General features: G+C 44.0%; 1 protein-coding gene across 1 annotated transcript in view; it reads right to left on the bottom strand.

The window, feature by feature from the left end:
- Positions 1-40: 40 nt before the first annotated feature.
- iffo2a (intermediate filament family orphan 2a) overlaps positions 41-18,831 on the bottom strand; it is a gene marked incomplete at its 3' end in the record, with an annotated part of 34,930 nt that continues 16,139 nt past the window's right edge. Inside the window, exons 4-10 of the mRNA XM_084333390.1 lie at positions 17,779-17,856; positions 13,492-13,671; positions 12,564-12,718; positions 3,198-3,348; positions 2,541-2,639; positions 1,122-1,258; positions 41-185 (exon numbers count right to left, since the gene is read on the bottom strand). Coding sequence (XP_084189516.1) covers positions 41-185; positions 1,122-1,258; positions 2,541-2,639; positions 3,198-3,348; positions 12,564-12,718; positions 13,492-13,671; positions 17,779-17,856 — 945 coding nt within the window. The remainder of the gene's footprint in view (positions 186-1,121; positions 1,259-2,540; positions 2,640-3,197; positions 3,349-12,563; positions 12,719-13,491; positions 13,672-17,778; positions 17,857-18,831) is intronic.

The raw sequence follows: 18,831 nt of genomic DNA, 5'->3' as shown, positions 1-18,831 counted from the left end.
TACCTGAGAGTGTAGTGGAGCATGTTCTGTATGTCAATCATCAGTTAGCCCCTCCTCCTCCCCCTGCTCCTCCTCCCCCTCCTGCCCCTCCTGCTCCCTCAGCATCTTTCTCCAGTTCCTCCTGGGTCTCCTCGCTGGTACTCGCAGAGTCACTGCTTGCCACAGAGCTGAAGGATGGGGAGTTTCTGGAAATGACAGACAAAAGAGTTTAACCAGCAGTATGGATTAGATCAGGTGTGGAAAGTGTCTTTTAGAGCCGCCCAATCAATGAATCGGTCTGACAATTTAATTGGTGATATTGGCCTATCACAGACAAATCTGTTTTTGTGTTTGCTGATAGGTGCCAATATTAAAATATTTTTAAGTTGAAATACAAATAATCAGAATAATATCCCTAATATCGGCATCGGACCCAAAAATCCAGTATCGGTCAGGCCCTAGTACTTTTACACACACTCCTTTGCAGATAGTTGGACGACGTTCCACTGTATTTTACTGTCAAACATCTCTAACGAAACAGGAATAAACAGGTTTACTTCCTGTCTCTTTTATAACTTTTTTTTATATAAATACATTTCACGGCATCTGTGCAGCCTTGTTTATTCACTGTGTCCATGGAAATGACAATGAACGCAGCCATAAAAGTATGATTTCCTTATGCAGCAAAAACATAGAACTATAGTATGTTTACTTTTCTGAAAACAACATCACTGCATAACTCATAAATGTTCAGACAAGCTTAATGTTTGCTTATTAGTGATACTTTGTATTCACCCAATTAAATGTTATAGCCACATTTTATTTAAAAGTAATTTGGTTGAGGATGTCTCGATTTGGTACAGATCTTTGCCATCTTGGGCAGAGCTGTTTAGCAGGCTGTTACGTACAGGTGTAGAGACAGCTCTGTGTAGGAGTGTGACATTTATAGTTACAGATTATGTTAGAAGCTGTTGCCAATTTCTCAGGAGGTAAAAAATCTGTGAATTTCCGAGGGGGATTGATTAACAACCCATCGCACACCAAACAAAGACGTTGTGATAGTAATCTCAATCCATGAAATAGACAAGTATGATATGGCACACATGTACAGTATACAGCATGGGCTTGATCTGTTATCTGACCTGCCATTGCTGCCTGAACCCTTGATGAGAGCCCTGCACGTCTCCATCTGCACGTCCAATCCTCTCTTCATGCTGCAGATCTCCATGTATTCGTGCAGGTGGCGACTCATGTCATTCTTCGCTGTGGTCAACTCCAGCTACAGTAACACAACATGAGAATCAGACAACTCCAGCTACAATAACACAACATGAGAAGAGATGAGAATGAGACAACTCCAGCTACAGTAACACAACACGAGAAGAGATGAGAATCAGACAACTCCAGCTACAGTAACACAACATGAGACGAGATGAAAATCAGACAACTCCAGCTACAGTAGCACAACATGAGACGAGATGAAAATCAGACAACTCCAGCTACAGTAACACAACATGAGAAGAGATGAGAATCAGACAACTCCAGCTACAGTAACACAACATGAGAAGAGATGAGAATCAGACAACTCCAGCTACAGTAACACAACATGAGAAGAGATGAGAATCAGACAACTCCAGTTACAGTAGCACAACATGAGAAGAGATGAGAATCAGACAACTCCAGCTACAGTAACACAACATGAGGATCAGACAACTCCAGCTACAGTAACACAACATGAGAATCAGACAACTCCAGCTACAGTAGCACAACATGAGAAGAGATGAGAATCAGACAACTCCAGCTACAGTAACACAACATGAGGATCAGACAACTCCAGCTACAGTAACACAACATGAGAAGAGATGAGAATCAGACAACTCCAGCTACAGTAGCACAACATGAGAAGAGATGAGAATCAGACAACTCCAGCTACAGTAACACAACATGAGACGAGATGAGAATCAGACAACTCCAGCTACAGTAGCACAACATGAGAAGAGATGAGAATCAGACAACTCCAGCTACAGTAACACAACATGAGAAGAGATGAGAATCAGACAACTCCAGCTACAGTAGCACAACATGAGAAGAGATGAGAATCAGACAACTCCAGCTACAGTAACACAACATGAGACGAGATGAGAATCAGACAACTCCAGCTACAGTAGCACAACATGAGAAGAGATGAGAATCAGACAACTCCAGCTACAGTAGCACAACATGAGAAGAGATGAGAATCATACGTGAAAAATTGCAGATTCACACAATTTTTTTCTGTTTTTCTGAGAAAACCATAAGCCTTTCTACAAAGCTATCGCTGTTATGAAACAGGTAGGAAAAAGGTAGGGCGTTTATACCAAATCAGATTTAAGAAAGAAATTGAATGGGTGGAATACCTAATTGAACTGTTATCCTATCCTATATGCCTGAAGATATATATATATATATACTGTATATATATATAAAGCAGACAGTGTACACTTGAACCTCTAATTCACTGCGTCATTTCACATCCAAAAGTGATGAGACTAGGGATGTCCTTCTGGAGCCTGGTTGCTCACCTCAATCTGTCCGATGGTCTCCTGGTACTCCTTCTCTCTGTTCTGGAAAAGGGATTCTGTCTCATCTATCAGACTGTGCAGACTACCATCCTGGGAGTCCTGTGAAAGCCAGAACATACAGGCAGGTTAGGTAAGTGTTCCTGCCCCAGAGAGACATTTTTTTGAATTCTCCATACAGATTTTTTATTAAAATTACCTCTCAGGTAAAAGGCTGTGGTGGATTTTAATCCTTTATTGACTTGATTATATTGTGTGCAGTTAATACATGTACTGTTTTAAAATCTTACAAAAATTACACATTATTCATCAATTTCATAGTTTATTGCTGTATATCCCAAAAGGCATGTGATTCCAGCTGTTTGAAAATTGTTCAATGGAGCAAATAGATTAGATTCAATTTAGTAAATATGCTAAACTAATATATGTACAGCATTATTATATATAGTGGTACAAATATGAATAGTGTATTATTATTATTGTAAATTGTTATTATACAGTGTTATATGGATAGACTATATATAGTGGTATAATGAAAGTAGGCACGAGTACAGTGCAAAACAGTTGCAGGCAGTAGATAAGTATGGATTGAGTATGTAAGTATGACTTGGAACATTCTCTGTGTAATTCAAGGGAAGACCAATAGGGGGCAGTCCTAACCTGGCCTGGGCCCTCTGCCTGGCCCTCTGCCCCGCTGGCGGTTGCTGGGCAGCAGGGGTTGTAGTTTGTGAAGTCCTCCCAGAGGAGCAGCGTCTCCTCGTTCTCCCACGACAGACTGTCACAGTCATCCTCAAAGTCAAACGTCTCCCTCCTGTCAACAGGAAGAGAGAGAGGAATCTGAGCTGCATGGAGGAGAAGGAGGAGGTGAAGAAAAGCCAGACTGTGGCAGCGTGTCTGAAAACCCTGCAGCGCCGTCTGTTCTGTACACTCTGCTCTGTATCATCTGTTCAGTACCATCTGTTCAGTACACTCTGTTCTGTACACTCTGTTCTGTACACTCTGTTCTGTACACTCTGTTCTGTACACTCTGTTCTGTACCATCTGTTCTGTACACTCTGTTCTGTACCATCTGTTCAGTACAATCTGTTCAGTACCATCTGTTCAGTACACTCTGTTCAGTACCATCTGTTCAGTACACTCTGTTCAGTACCATCTGTTCTGTACAATCTGTTCAGTACACTCTGTTCTGTACCATCTGTTCAGTACCATCTGTTCAGTACACTCTGTTCAGTACCATCTGTTCAGTACACTCTGTTCAGTACACTCTGTTCTGTACAATCTGTTCAGTACACTCTGTTCAGTACCATCTGTTCTGTACAATCTGTTCAGTACACTCTGTTCTGTACCATCTGTTCAGTACCATCTGTTCAGTACAATCTGTTCAGTACCATCTGTTCTGTACACTCTGTTCTGTACACTCTGTTCTGTACACTCTGTTCAGTACACTCTGTTCTGTACCATCTGTTCTGTACCATCTGTTCTGTACAATCTGTTCAGTACACTCTGTTCTGTACAATCTGTTCTGTACACTCTGTTCTGTACACTCTGTTCTGTACCATCTGTTCTGTACCATCTGTTCAGTACAATCTGTTCTGTACAATCTGTTCTGTACACTCTGTTCTGTACACTCTGTTCTGTACCATCTGTTCTGTACACTCTGTTCTGTACAATCTGTTCTGTACACTCTGTTCTGTACCATCTGTTCTGTACACTCTGTTCTGTACCATCTGTTCTGTACATTCTGTTCAGCACCATATGTTCAGCGCAATCCGTTAAGCACCAATCCGTTCAGTACCATCCACTCAGTACAATATGCACTAACAATATGCAATGGCATTTTTATTTGGACAAAAGTGTAACTTCCCCTACTGCACAGTAACAGCTGACAGCAAAGCATACCTCTCCCATGGCCTCACATCTACTGAGGTCGGTGCCATTTTGCCTTCAAAATAAAACTGCAAGAAAGTTTGTTTAACCTCTTAAAATGCACCTTGCAACACATTTACAGCCGTCTAGTAAATATGCTAAATATGCAAAACAGACTGCGATCCAGGCGACACAGAACGCCATTGCCCAGCATATTGTTGGCCAATGTGCAATCAATAGAAAATAAACTGGACGACATCAGAGCACGGATTCAATTCCAAAGAGACGTTAGAGACTGTAATGTTCTCTGCTTCACCGAGACGTGGCTGACGCCGGACGTTCCAGACCACGCCATCCAACCGGCCGACCACTTCTTCATCCATGCAAAGATTGCACAGCAGAATCCGGTAAACAGCTGGGAGGTGGGATAGCCTTCATGTTGAACAACAACTGGTGTGAACCAGGCCACATGAAGGAGCTTTCAAACCACTGCTCCCCAAACCTGGAGTATATATCCATCAAGTGTCGGCCTTTCTTTCTCCCGAGAGAGTTAACGTCGGTCATTCTGATCGGAGTGTATATTCAACCACACGCAAACACTGGAGTCGCGCTGTCCTTGCTTCACGACGAGGTAAATAAACTCCAAACAGCTAACGTTTTTTTAATTTTATTTATTTATTAAAAAAATTAAAATTATCTTTCCCCCCCCTCCTTTTTCCGATTTTTCTCCCATCCCACTGTTAGTCGTTATGCCAATTCCCAACCCCCTTCCTGGTTGTTGCGCACTCCCCCCTACTGTTGGTCCGGGAGGCCGGAGACTGTCACATGCTTTTCTCCGACGCATGTGCAGCCAGCCTGGCAGTGCAGATTCTCACCGGGAGAATGTAACGTGTGGAAGGTCACACTACCTCCCTCCAGATCCTACCCTCGCTGTGCAGGCGCCCCGACCGAACTGTAGGGGTCGCTGTCCACAACGCCCAGGACCTACCCATCAGCTTTCCCACCCCTAACACTGCCAATTGTGTTAGTATGAACGACCAGCCAAGCTGATAGCAACGCCGAGAGCTGGATTCGAACCCAGCGTCTCCAGCGTTGATGGCGAGCGCCTTGCCCACTACACCACCTAGCCGCCAAACAGCTAAGGTTGACGCTGCTATTGTGGTTGTGGGTGATTTCAATAGTGCCAATCTGAGAAAAGTATTGCCAAACTTCTACCAGCATGTGACTTGTTCTACCAGAGGCGGGAATATTTTAGACCACTGCTACTCGCAATTTAAGAGTGGATATAAGTCTCAAGCTGCTAGTGGTTTCGGCAAGTCAGATCACAAGGCCATCTTTCTGTTACCGCAGTATAAACAAAGTCTCAAGCTCGCCCCGGTAGTATCGCGAGATGTGCAGCGATGGTCTGTAGAATCAGAGGAGACGCTCCAAGCTGCACTTGAATGTACAGACTGGAGTGTGTTCCGTGACAACACAGATAATATTAATGACTACACGGAGACAGTGCTGGACTTTGGTAAAAGAAACAATCCCCACTACCACAATTAGAGTTTACCCAAACCAAAAGCCCTGGGTAGACAAATCCGTCCGCGAAGCTCTGAAGGCGTGCACCTCAGCCTACAACCCCGGGCTTGTGGCAGGCAACATGAATGAAAACAAGGTGGCGAGATACAACGTAAGGAGGTCAGTAATTGAGGCAAAACGGCGCTACAGGGATAAAATTGAACTTCAGTATGAACAGGCTGACTCTAGAGGTATGTGGCAGGGCCTCAGAACGATGACAGATTACAAAGGCACCTCCCTCAAGCTGAACAGTGACATCCATCTGGCAAATGATCTCAATACCTATGGAGGGGGGGGGGGGGTGGCACTGCCGATGGAGACTCAGTGTTCAGGGTAACAGAACATGAGGTGAGGAGGACCTTTAACACTTTGAGTGCCAACAACGAGATTTCTCGTTAGTTCATGCCAACCGTTGAGTGCCAGAGAGACGAGAGATCTCGTTTTTGATCGTTTCTTTTGTATTAGTGATTTCCATTCATATTTCATCAATCTAGCCTCACGTTACCACTGGAACTCTCTCTGAGCTCCATTGGGAAAATACCGCCCCCTATAACAACGTTTTTTGTGTATTCCAGTATATTCCAGTAAAGGGCGATTATCACAGAATCTTCTGAAAATGTCTGAAACTTTCAAGAAACAAGCGTTTTTCAAAATGGTATAAAACGGAAATTAACCGATTAAAAAATGTTGACTGCAAACAAGTCATTGATAAGCAACGGCCATATTATACACATAGCCATAATTAAGATATAGTTTATGCGTTCGCAAATATGAGAGCTCTATCATTGAAGTGGGTGTTGGCAGAGGTAAAGGTTCTAGCGGGATGGTGCCAAGAGAACAGCCTCTCCCTGAACGTCAGCAAAACAAAGGAGATGATTGTGGACTTTAGGAGGTCGGGGGTCAGGGACTACAGCCCCCTCAGCATCGACGGGGCACCGGTTGAGAGAGTGAACAGTTTTAAGTACCTCGGAGTCCACATATCTGAGGACTTGACATGGACCACACACATTGACAGTGTAGTCAATAAAGCACGACAACGCCTCTACTTCCTTAGGCGCTTAAGGAAGTTCAACGTGAGTCAGAAGATCCTCAAGAACTTCTACTCATGCACAATAGAGAGCATCCTGACTGGCAATACCACCTCCTGGTTTGGGAATAGCACTGCACAAGACCGTAGAAGACTACAGAGAGTGGCCCGTTCAGCCGAACGCACAATTGGAGGAGGGCTTCCCACTCTCCAAGACATCTACAACAAGCGGTGCATGGGCAAGGCTAAGAGAATAATCAAAGACTCCAGCCACCCAAACAACTGCCTCTTTGAACTGCTGCGGTCAGGCAAGCGATACCGAAGTATCATGGCAAGCACAGAGAGACTCAGAAGGAGCTTCTATCCCCAGGCCGCATCTATTCTTATCCTAACCCATGTTTGCTTCCGCGTTCGCGTTTTGCGCTCTGATTGGCCACTGACGTACGCTAGTTTTGCCCCCCCCCCCGGTATGAGCGTAGAAATAATGCATGGACACTTTGAAATGGGTATCACAGTAGTAAGTCCTACTGTAGAACATGACATATTAGCATGACATCTGAATGCGTGGACACTTTGAAATGGGTATCACAGTAGTAAGTCCTACTGTAGAACATTACATATTAGCATGACATCTGATTTATTAATGCCAATACTAAAGATTAGGGACAAACGCAATTGGCACAAGTGTAAATCATGGATTAGTCACTCAGTTTTAACATCTGATTTAGCTCACCTCGTTCGTCTGCTGCCTGTGGATCCTATGGTCACAAGTTCAAATCACTCTTGGTTCAAGTTATTTTTTTTTTACGTTTAATTAATTTATCCACTCTGGTTGGATGGTGTGTATGTATATGTATGTATTGTGCTGTATAATGACAATACATTTTAATCTAATCTCATTTTGAAATCGCTACGCTGCCTATGGACACGACAGTGGCAGCCAGCTTAGGAGGTGATTGCATTGCACCATGGCGATCCACTCAACAGGTAGCGATTTCAAAATGAGATTCGATGCAAATGTATTGTTATTATACAGCACAATACATACATATACATATGTCACATCCGGGTGTCAGCATTGCCTCCGGCTTGGGCCAGCCGTCATACTGACTAAATTGGCAGAGTTAGAGGGTGGAAGTCGATGGGTGGGGATTTGGACGTTGTGGACAGCGACTCCTACAGGTCGGTTGGGGGACGCCTGCACAGCAGAGACAGGAAGTGGCGGGGGTAGTGTGAGTCTCCCATGCGTTACTCCTCGCCACTGAGAGTCCGCGCTGGCAGGTGAAAAGATGTGACAGGCTGCCTCCTCGTGTACCGGAGGGGACACATGATGCAAGGCTTCTATCCTCCCTACAACCGACCAGTGGGGGGCATAGTCGAGCAACGTTCAAGACAGGGGAGGGGAGAATTGGAAACACGAGATTGGGATGGGAGAAAAATAGAAAAATAAGGAGAAAAAGTGGCAAAAATATATATATATAACGTGAGAATCTCACTTTATTTTAACCAAAGTTGGCATTTCAGGGCTCTAGATTGCAATGCACACTTTTTTGGGGGAAGTGCAGTGGGGGTAAAATCAAATGGTTCATTTAAACAAAGATGCAATAATGGTAATATATATTTTTTTTTTATCAAATTTTTCTCCCCATTTTCTATTTTTCTCCCATCCCAATTTCGTATATCCAATTCTTCCCTCTCCTGTCTCAAACGTTGCTAGACTATGCCTACCACAGGTCGGTTGTAGTGAGGATAGAAGCCTTGCATCACGTGTCCCCTCCGGTACACGAGGAGGCAGCCTGTCGCATATTTTCGCCGCAGCAACTCGAACTCTCAGTGGCGAGGAGTAACGCGTGGGAGGCTCACGCTGCCCCCGCTACTTCCTGCTTCCGTCGCACCGGCGTCACCAAACCGACCTGTAACTTCGCTGTCCACAACGTCAAATCCCCACCCACCGGCTTTCCCACCCTCTAACACTTGCCAATTGTGTTAGTATGAACGACCGGCCAGCCGGTAGCAACGCAGAGAGCTGGGCTCGAACCCAACGTCTCCTGCGTTAGGGGCGAGCGCCTTGCCCACTGCGCCAATCAGCCGCCCATGGTAATATATTTTAAGATTATATTTCGACATATTGCACTGGTATTGCTTATCCTTCTATTAGTTGAGCCTGCCAGGCGTGTCTGCCTACAGCCTGTAATAACGTTACATGCCTCCCTGACTGGAATAGGCAACTGGTAACTTTGTGTAGTCTAAAAGAAATACCAAGTCAAGGAAACAGCGTGGATCAGAGCTGAAACAGCTCATTCATTATGAAGACTTGCCTACTCAACCCATTCAAGCAAGCAAGCGCCAAAATGAATTTGTCTACAGCTTATTCTTTTAAAAAGCTAAATAAGTGGAGAGGAGAGAGAAGAGAATCACAAGGGAGAGATGGAGCCACTGAAGGGTGCAGATAATGGATCACCCAAAATAGCACTTACATGAAAATATTCGCTCAATGGTGGAGAATGAAATAGTCATCCAGTTGACATACCGGCTTGTTCATGAGCTACAAGCTTAAACCCAAAATGTTCCCACACCAGAGCTGTGGGATGTGGCTAATATGAAACCAAGTCAATCTATTCTTCCAAACTCTCTGGCTGGAATTATGCAGTCGTCTGAAAAAAGGTGGAAGGTTTTGTCAAGAGGCCTTCAAAGCAACACAAGGTCTCTCCGGTCCATGAATGCTAGCATGCTGATGTGAAAAGGCTCATCTCAGGAACATTGGATTCATTTCTGTGATCAAACCAAATGAAGGCTTTGTGTTTACTCTGTAGGGCTGGGCGATATGGCCAACATTTTCTATCACGATAACATTTTTCATATCGTTCGATACCGATAATTATCGATATTTTTATTAGTAAATAAAAAATTATTATTATTATTATTTAAACAACAAATGTATGTTTCTTTTCAGCAATTCTTTGTCATTGCCGCCATCTTTAGTGTTACAGCCCCTCACACTCCAGTTATCAGGCTGCAGCTGGTTTGAAAGTGAAAGTACCAAAAAAAAAGTGGCTGTGGCTCCAGGGGAGTTGAACAGTTCTGGCTCTGCTAGTTTCTTTTCTATCTTTTGGCGCTTTTTGGTGGACAAACCACCGCACATGTGCACCGTGACTCGCGACTGGAGACTAGCTCTGCTAGCACACATAGCCTACTGTGTACAGATGGTTTCAAACTGTATTTTAAATTGGAAAGCAAACTAAATAAATAGACAAGAGAAAAATAAATCTCAATTTGGTCAGTATTGTCATTTGGACAAGCAAAGCCATTACTTTAAGTTGCAGGCAAGAAAGACAAGTCTGTCCACCGTCTCTGTTTTTAAAGCTGCCCTGTTGCAGGTCACAATACAAATATAAAAAAATCGATATTATTATCGATATTATTTTTATTATCGATTATTAAAATATATTGCGATTATCGTTATCATTTTATCGCCCAGCCCTATTACTCTGATGGGTTATTTTCCACTGGCAATTTTCAGCAAGTCTGTTGAAGTTTGTTTTCCCTATTGTAAAGGAATGAATGGCAGCGAATAGCTTCTTATGAAGGTAGGAGAACAAGCCCTGATATCTCCAACTATGCTGCCGGTGTGCTGACACCGCCGGGAGCACACCCTACTGTCAGTCTGGGGAGGGTGTAGACCACCCTACTGTTGGTCTGGGGAGGGTGTAGACCACCCTACTGTCAGTCTGGGGAGGGTGTAGACTACCCTACTGTCAGTCTGGGGAGGGTGTAGACCACCCTACTGTCGGTCTGGGGAGGGTGTAGACCACCCTACTGTCAGTCTGGGGAGGGTGTAGACCACCCTACTGTCGGTCTGGGGAGGGTGTAGACTACCCTACTGTCAGTCTGGGGAGGGTGTAGACCACCCTACTGTCAGTCTGGGGAGGGTGTAGACTACCCTACTGTCGGTCTGGGGAGGGTGTAGACTACCCTACTGTCGGTCTGGGGAGGGTGTAGACCACCCTACTGTCGGTCTGGGGAGGGTGTAGACCACCCTACTGTCAGTCTGGGGAGGGTGTAGACTACCCTACTGTCAGTCTGGGGAGGGTGTAGACTACCCTACTGTCGGTCTGGGGAGGGTGTAGACCACCCTACTGTCGGTCTGGGGAGGGTGTAGACCACCCTACTGTCGGTCTGGGGAGTCAAGTCAAGTCAGTTTTATTTGTATAGCACATTTCCAGGCAGCAGCAGCTGACACCAAAGTGCTTCACAAGCAAGTTGATAAAAACAAGGTAAGGTATAAGATTAAAAGAAGGAAAAAAAACATAGCAAAGCAATGAAAGCAACAAAAACAAACAATATGGTGCGAGATATAGGATTAAAAACATAATAAAGCAATGAAAATAATAAAAACTGGTAGGACACAGTAAAACAAAGAGGATAGAAGGGCCAGGGGTCTAGTGGTGGTTAAGTAGGGGGGAAGGCCAAGGAGAACAGGTAGGTTTTCAAGAGTGATTTAAAAGCCTGTACGGTCTGGGCAGTCCGTACGCTGCGGTGGAGAAAGCTCTGTCTCCCCTAGTTTTGAGCCTGGTTCTGGGTACCACCAATAGCATCTGGTCAGCTGATCTGAGGGATCGGTGGGGGGTGTGGTGGTGCAGGAGCTCGGACAGATAGGAGGGAGCCGTGCCATTTAATGATTTAAAAACATTTAGTGCTAATTTAAAATCGGTCCTGAAGCTAATAGGCAGCCAGTGGAGCGAGGCCAAAACTGGGCTGATGTGTTCGTATTTTCTTGTTTTGGTGAGGAGGCGCGCGGCTGCGTTCTGCACCAGTTGTAGGCGGCGGAGGAGGGACTTGTCAATGCCCGTGTACAGAGCATTGCAGTAGTCGAGGCGGGTGGTGACAAAGGCATGTATCACCGTCTCTAGGTTACTTTGGGAGAGGTATGCCTTTGTCTTCGCCAGGAGTCTAAGGTGGTAAAAGCTGTTTTTCACTACGGCGCTGACCTGTCTATCGAATTTAAAATTACTGTCGAAGATGACCCCGAGGTTCCTGACAGAGGTGGAGAGGTTTGGGCCCAGGGGACCAAGTGCGTATGGGGAGGGTGTAGACTACCCTACTGTCGGTCTGGGGAGGGTGTAGACCACCTACTGTCGGTCTGGGGAGGGTGTAGACTACCCTACTGTGGGTCTGGGGAGGGTGTAGACTACTCTACTGTGGGTCTGGGGAGGGTGTAGACTACCACATGCCTCCTCCGATACATGTGGAGTCTCCAGCCACTCGACAGCGAGGAGTTTCACTGGGAGAGCGTAAAGTGCACTGAGGTTCACGCTATCTCCCCCAGATCCCCTCCCTGCTGAACAAGGAGCAACCAGTAGGAGTCGCTATTGCAATGACCAGGACTCATACCCCACACTAGCTTCCCACCTGTGAACACTCGCAATTGTGTTCGAGGAACGACTTACCAACCCGGAGGTACCGCTGACAGGAATTTTAACCCGGGTGTTGGCGGTGGTAGGAAAGTGCTTCGACCTCTCTACACTAAAGTGCCCCAGAGAGACTACAGAGGTCCAAGGTGTGATACTTACAGCTGGTTCAGCACGCGTTTCATTTCATCTGTGATGTTGATGGAGCCCGCCACAGCCCCTTCGTCATCTTTCTCCTCGGTGCCTTGCTCATCAGCCTTCAGGCTCTTATCCTCCGACGCTCCCTTGAACTCTTTCCGCCTGCAGGCCGCTGCCACCTGAGCGGGAGGAGCCAACTCAAAGTCACCATTGTCACAAGAAATAAATAGAGAGACATGTATTCCCCCTCTGAAGGCTGTCTGAGCAGCACCCTGCTTCACGTCCACATGTAGATGCATTGACAACTACGACTACCACACAGTCTACTACTGTAGAATGCCGAGCACCCGGTAGAGTGCCTTGCTCAACGGCACCTCGAAATGTGTTGATGAAGGACGGGAGAATGCTATTCATTCACATATCCTAGGTATTCCAATAGACAAAACTAGGACCGCGGTATACTTGCTTTTAAATACATGTTAAGTACGCCCCCTCACAAGAGGGCGTTCCTTTGGAGCGTAATGTATGGAATTGAATCCTCCAGGTAAACTATGCAGGCAAGTATGTGAACAATGCAGCTCGCAATGCAGCCGCTTAAAATGTTGTAAAAGGCAAGTTGAGTGATCTAGTGGTCAGATTCATTATTTTCTTGTAAATGATAAGCATGTCTCTAAGTGTCCCAATCACTTTCACAAACCTGCTTTGGTCTTTAATGATCAGTAGATTTAAAAGAGCCCGTTCTGCATAATTGGATGAGCAGGCAGAAGTGTGTAATATTTACCAGATCTTTCTATTCATAAGCAGACTATTTGATTAGTCGAGCAAACGCTATGATAATGAGTTGGACTAGGAATTCCTTTAGTCCAGAACAACTTTAAAATGTCACTAATGTGTATGTGAGTACAATACTGAGAGGAGACGATGAGGAAGAAAGCATTCATTGAAGCGTTACCTTGCTAAACTCAGAGGGGTTCCTGGAGGGACTAGCATGATAGAACATTTTGCTCATGTCCTCCGAGTTGCGCCGTTGCGCCGCGTCACACAGTTTGGCAGTGATGTCGATGCGTCTGCAGATGTCCATGTCTACCTTCATGGCCTTCTCCTGAATGGCTGTGTCCAAATCGGACATTTGCTGTAAGATAGAAATGTCATCTTAGTGAAGCTTAGAAAATAACCATGGCTACTACCGCCAATGTTACTACTCCAGACATTATCAAAAGCAGGATTATAAACATTTCAATTAAATATCGGAGGGAATAGAAAATTGTTCATATTAAATGTTCTATACATTTTTTATAAATACAATTTAAAATTAAATTAAAAACAGATTTATAAAAAAGGGAAAAAACAGTATAAATTCTAACTTGTAGTACTGTGTTTGTTTGTCTGTGTATGTATGTGGAGAAAGCGGATTGTTTTACAATGAATAAGGTGAATCTTGCATCATTATGGCCTTCCACCGCTACGCCAATGCTACTCAGCTTTACCTCTCCACCAAGACTATCTCTGCCCCTACTCATTCCACCCTCACCAATTGCCTCACTGACATTAAAATATGGATGCAAAACAACTTTGTAAAACTCAACTGTGACAAATCGTAAATCATCATCATTGGCCCAAACTCCCTCACCCGCTCAACCCAGGATTTATCCCTCAACAATCAACACGATGGTTCCATTGTCACCCTCTCTCCACTCACGTCCGCAACCTCAGCATCATCCTCGACCCCACCCTCTCATTCATCCCCCATGTAATCTGTACCAGATCAGCAAAACAGCCTTTTTCCACCTCAAGAACATTGCCTGTCCCCGCCCATCACTATCACTCTCCACTGCTGGTCCATGTATTAATTTCATCCCGACTTGACTATTGCAATAGCATCCTATATGGCTCACCAAACAACATCCTCAATAAACTCAACAATATGTCAAAAACATGCTCACCTCCACCCACTGCTCTGACCACATCACCCCTGTCCTCGGCAATCTTCACTGGCTCCCAATAAAATACTGGATATACACTTCAAAACACTGCTCATCACATTCAGAGCCCTCAACAACCTGCCCCCCCCCCCCCCCCCCCCCCCCCCCCCACACCTCCTCCATCGCCACACCCCTACCCGTCGCCTCAGGTCTGCTGATGCCAACATACTGACTCCCGTCAAGACCAAGCTCTGGACCTGGGGGGACAGGTCTTTTGCTGCAGTTGCACTCTTCTCTGTAATGCCCCCCCCCCCCCCCCCCAGCCACATCCATTAAACGTTTTTGTTGTGTTTTGTTTTGTTGTGTTTTTTTGTTGTTTACACTGTAAAGCGTCTTTGAGCACCGTAAAAGCGCTATATAAATTGTATGTATTATTATTATTATTATATTATTATTATTATTATTATTATTATTATTATTATTATTATTATTATTATAACAGCAAGACACATGAGGTTCAGTAAAGAGCAGGAGGCAGATGAGCCAAAATGGACCTGAAAATCTTAAAGGAACATTACATCAACATTGTACCGTCTTCTCCAGAGTCGGACAAGAAGATATGTTCAGTAGAAGCTTACAGTATCCGGCTAAACGCCTAGCTTAGCACAACAAATGGAAGCAGAAGCGTAGCAGCTAGCCTAGTTGACCAACTAACACCTTTCCTGGGCCCTGTTCCTCGTACCTGGCTAACTGAGTTAGCCGGATCATTTTCGTCGGATTGTCTAAATCACTATGGCAACATATCAAAAAGTTTGAACCTGGTCGAGGGCAGGGTTTAGTTCAGTTAGCTGGATAAACCATGGCCACGCCCTCGCAAAGAAATGCCAGCTCCCTTCCTGAAATATTTCTCACAGTCTAGATCCCATTATACCATTCTGAATTATGTTTTTGTGCTTCGTTTTTCTAGAGGGGGCTTTTGAAATGTAAAATAATATACCTAAAATGCTGATAATAGATCATATTCAGCCTATAGATTTACTTTGTCCTAAATAATGCACGTCATAGTTATACGGATACGGCGCTCGCTCGTCGCGACACACTATGTGGTTATTTTACATTGCAAATGTGAATCCTATCGGGCGTTTTGCTCTGATTAGTTTCATATTCTTCGCTGTTGATGTATTTGCTTAACGGAGCGCCCGGATTGTGTTTCATTCAAGCATAAATTGAAGCGTCTTTATGCGTGGACTGTGGATATTAATTATGAGGAATCTGAATCTGTGGATTGTTGAATTGTATCACTGTCACTCACACGTTATTGTGATATTGTAACTGGGATTAAAATGTCTGATGAGATGCACTGATGACAGATTTGAGAAATTGAATGAGCCTTTGACGTTTTTATGAATTAATTTGAGAAAATGCATTTATCTGTTCAATCACTGTTATCTGATGATGAACATGAGGTGTCACTGGTATAAACCAAAGGTTAATCAATTCAATGCATGTATGGATGATGTCCGAAACAGATTAAAACCTGATTAATAGTGAAACTGTATAGCCTCCCTCCAAGCCTCTCTGACACGTTATTTCAGGGGTCGCGCCTTGAAAACTTTGGGAACCATGTATTTATATATAAAGTACATGATACCTAAGCCGAGCGCATACAGTACAGATATCCTCATAAGTATCTATTATTTCGTATCAATTAGATACTCTTTGGGCTTGTTTGTATCTACTTATTCTGAAAGAGTTGAACTAATTATTTTCGCTAGCAAGATCTCATTCGATTATTCATTCCATTAAGCCTACTGCCAGCAGGCACATTTAAAGAAATATAATCTGATTGATTGGGGTAATGAGGGATTTAAAATTAGCCTATAGATATGCATTTAACTTGTCGGCGAGGCTATTGAGCCGTACTGTATTGTACCCATTCTGCAATCTGTTAAAGAAATGTAAATCAATCAATCAATGCCGTTAGAAAATCAGGATTTCTGCGATCGACACCTGCTGTCTTTTCAGGTGAGGCGGCCGCGCGCAATTATCCTGAGTATCAAGTCTGGTTCGAATTAACAAGACTGAATCAGCGTTCGAGGAACAGGGAAAGCCCGGATTCAAACATCGGGTTAATTGAATCTGGATAATGGGACTTTTGATCGACTTAGTTGAACCAGGTACGGGGAATATGGCCCTGGGGTTTTTGCTAGGCTAGCCACTACGTATCCATTTCCATTCATTATGGAAGCTACTGTAGGCTAGCATGCAGCTGCATAGTTTCCTACTGAACGCACAGAGAGGAAATTGGCATCTATCTTCTTGTCCGACACTGGAGAAGACAGTAAGGGAATTTCCCATAATGTTGGTGTGTTCCTTTAAAGGATAAGGCTGGCATACTGTATATATTTTTTTCTTCTTATGGTCCAGATAGTCTACGAAAAGACCAAAACCTAAGCATAATGCATTTCTTCTACTTACAAGTCTGGTACATCCAGCCAACACCAGATTATAGCTTGTATACAGAAGTCATAGAACTCCATTGTCATACTATTTGTTTTGGTCAGTATAATTCATCGCTGTGAGGATCACAGACATTGTACCTTTTCCTGGAACTATGTTATAAAGTAACAGTGATCACTTCGAGTCTGCCTGAACTGGAACTAATCCGCAGCAATAGACCTGGTGAGTCACATAATCATTTTAAGACCGGCCTAGTTCCAGACAAATAATTTCATATGGTCTTTTACCATATATTGTACGTTTTTCAAGGTAGCAGATTTATTGGTCTGACTTTTGACGGGAGCAGAGTTGAGCATAATTAAATGAGATCTACATTTTTAGATCTACAGGTCATGACTGTGTACCTAATGCAATTGAATCTCTACTTGTTTCCATGGTAACTACTACAGTACCCATATGCCTCTGCATTTGAAGACCAGAGCGAACTCTGTGGAGCTGAGATTTTAAATGCCGTCGTTGTCATGTTTTGAACGGTTTAGTCATAACTACAATGAAAACAAAGATGGCGGTGAAATATGCTGCGAAAACAAATGAGAATGACCTGGAATGACACAAAAGTAGTTGTGATTGGGCCGAGGCATATGGGTACTATAGTAGTTATCATGGAAATTAGTAAAGATTACGATATAAAACACATTTTATAAAAGATTAAGTTAAAACATTTACCTTTATTGGTTGTAACAGTATAATAATTAAATAATATATACCTCCGTCAAAGATTATGAACCTACATGATACGGTTTGCCTGGGATACAAGTTTTGATCTTCAATGGCTGGCTACAATGGGGGCCACTCACAGGTGGAACCTCACTGTGTTGGCTGTATGGACCATACTTGTAAGTAGGAGAAATGCATTGTAGGTCCTTTCGTATAGGCTGTATGTAGACAAGACAAACAAAATTACATTTTCAACTGGGTAAGCGGTGAGCAAAGATTGATATTGAGTAGGGGTGTAACGGTACACGTATTTGTACCGAACCGTTTCAGTACGGGACCTTCAGTTCAGTACACGCTGTGTACCGAACGAATACAACGAATACGTTACTTTTTTTTGCATGCAGAACTTAATTTAAAACTCAAAAGCCTAGGTACGTACCGAACCGTGGTTTTTGTGTACCGTTACAGCCCTAATATTGAGAGCAACTCAAAGTGACAACATCTCCTGTCTTTCATACTGTAGGAGCCATGGAAGTGTCTTTTCTATGCTCTGTGTTGTGCACTGCACTGTCACTTTAGGTGGAGGGCGTGGTCACTGGGGTGGGCGGTAATGGTAGTGGTCATATGTGATTGCATTCACCCCAGAGAGAGGAGGGAGAGCTTGGGAGTGAATATTTTCTGTTGATTGCACTTGCGTGGGAGAGACTAGATGCCTCCAGAATGCCTTGCAGTCTAATAAAGACTGAGCACCCGTCAGGAGCACTACGGTCATAGGCCCTCTTTGATTGTGATTGTACTAGACCTAGACACCATCTGAAAATATGAATATCTGAAAATAATAAAGGCTATATTACACTGAGTTGTCTTACAACACCTCCTGCGGATCTCAAACTGTTATAACTTGTAATGTTATTATCAGCAGCAGCTGAGAGGTAAGGTAGGCTGAGATCTGCTAAAACACACAAACCTACAAACACATTACTTAAAGACAGGGGCAATCTCTGGTGATGGCAAGAGATCAAACCTAGGCTGGTATGGTCCTTTAAAAATTTGTACGAGGCCATAGACATTCCACATTGGAGTTATAAAAAGCCAGCCAAAACCAGAGGGGCCAGGGTAACAAAGAGGGTCTGTATTCAGGATCCACAGGCCTCACACTGTATCTGTCTGTCCTCTCAGCACACTGTGAGTTA

Source organism: Notolepis coatsorum, assembly GCF_963971535.1.
Source record: "Notolepis coatsorum genome assembly, chromosome: 17".
Classification (NCBI taxonomy): domain Eukaryota; kingdom Metazoa; phylum Chordata; class Actinopteri; order Aulopiformes; family Paralepididae; genus Notolepis; species Notolepis coatsorum.
Note: the sequence above shows the minus strand (reverse complement) of the source record. Positions and strands in the feature narration are given on the sequence as shown.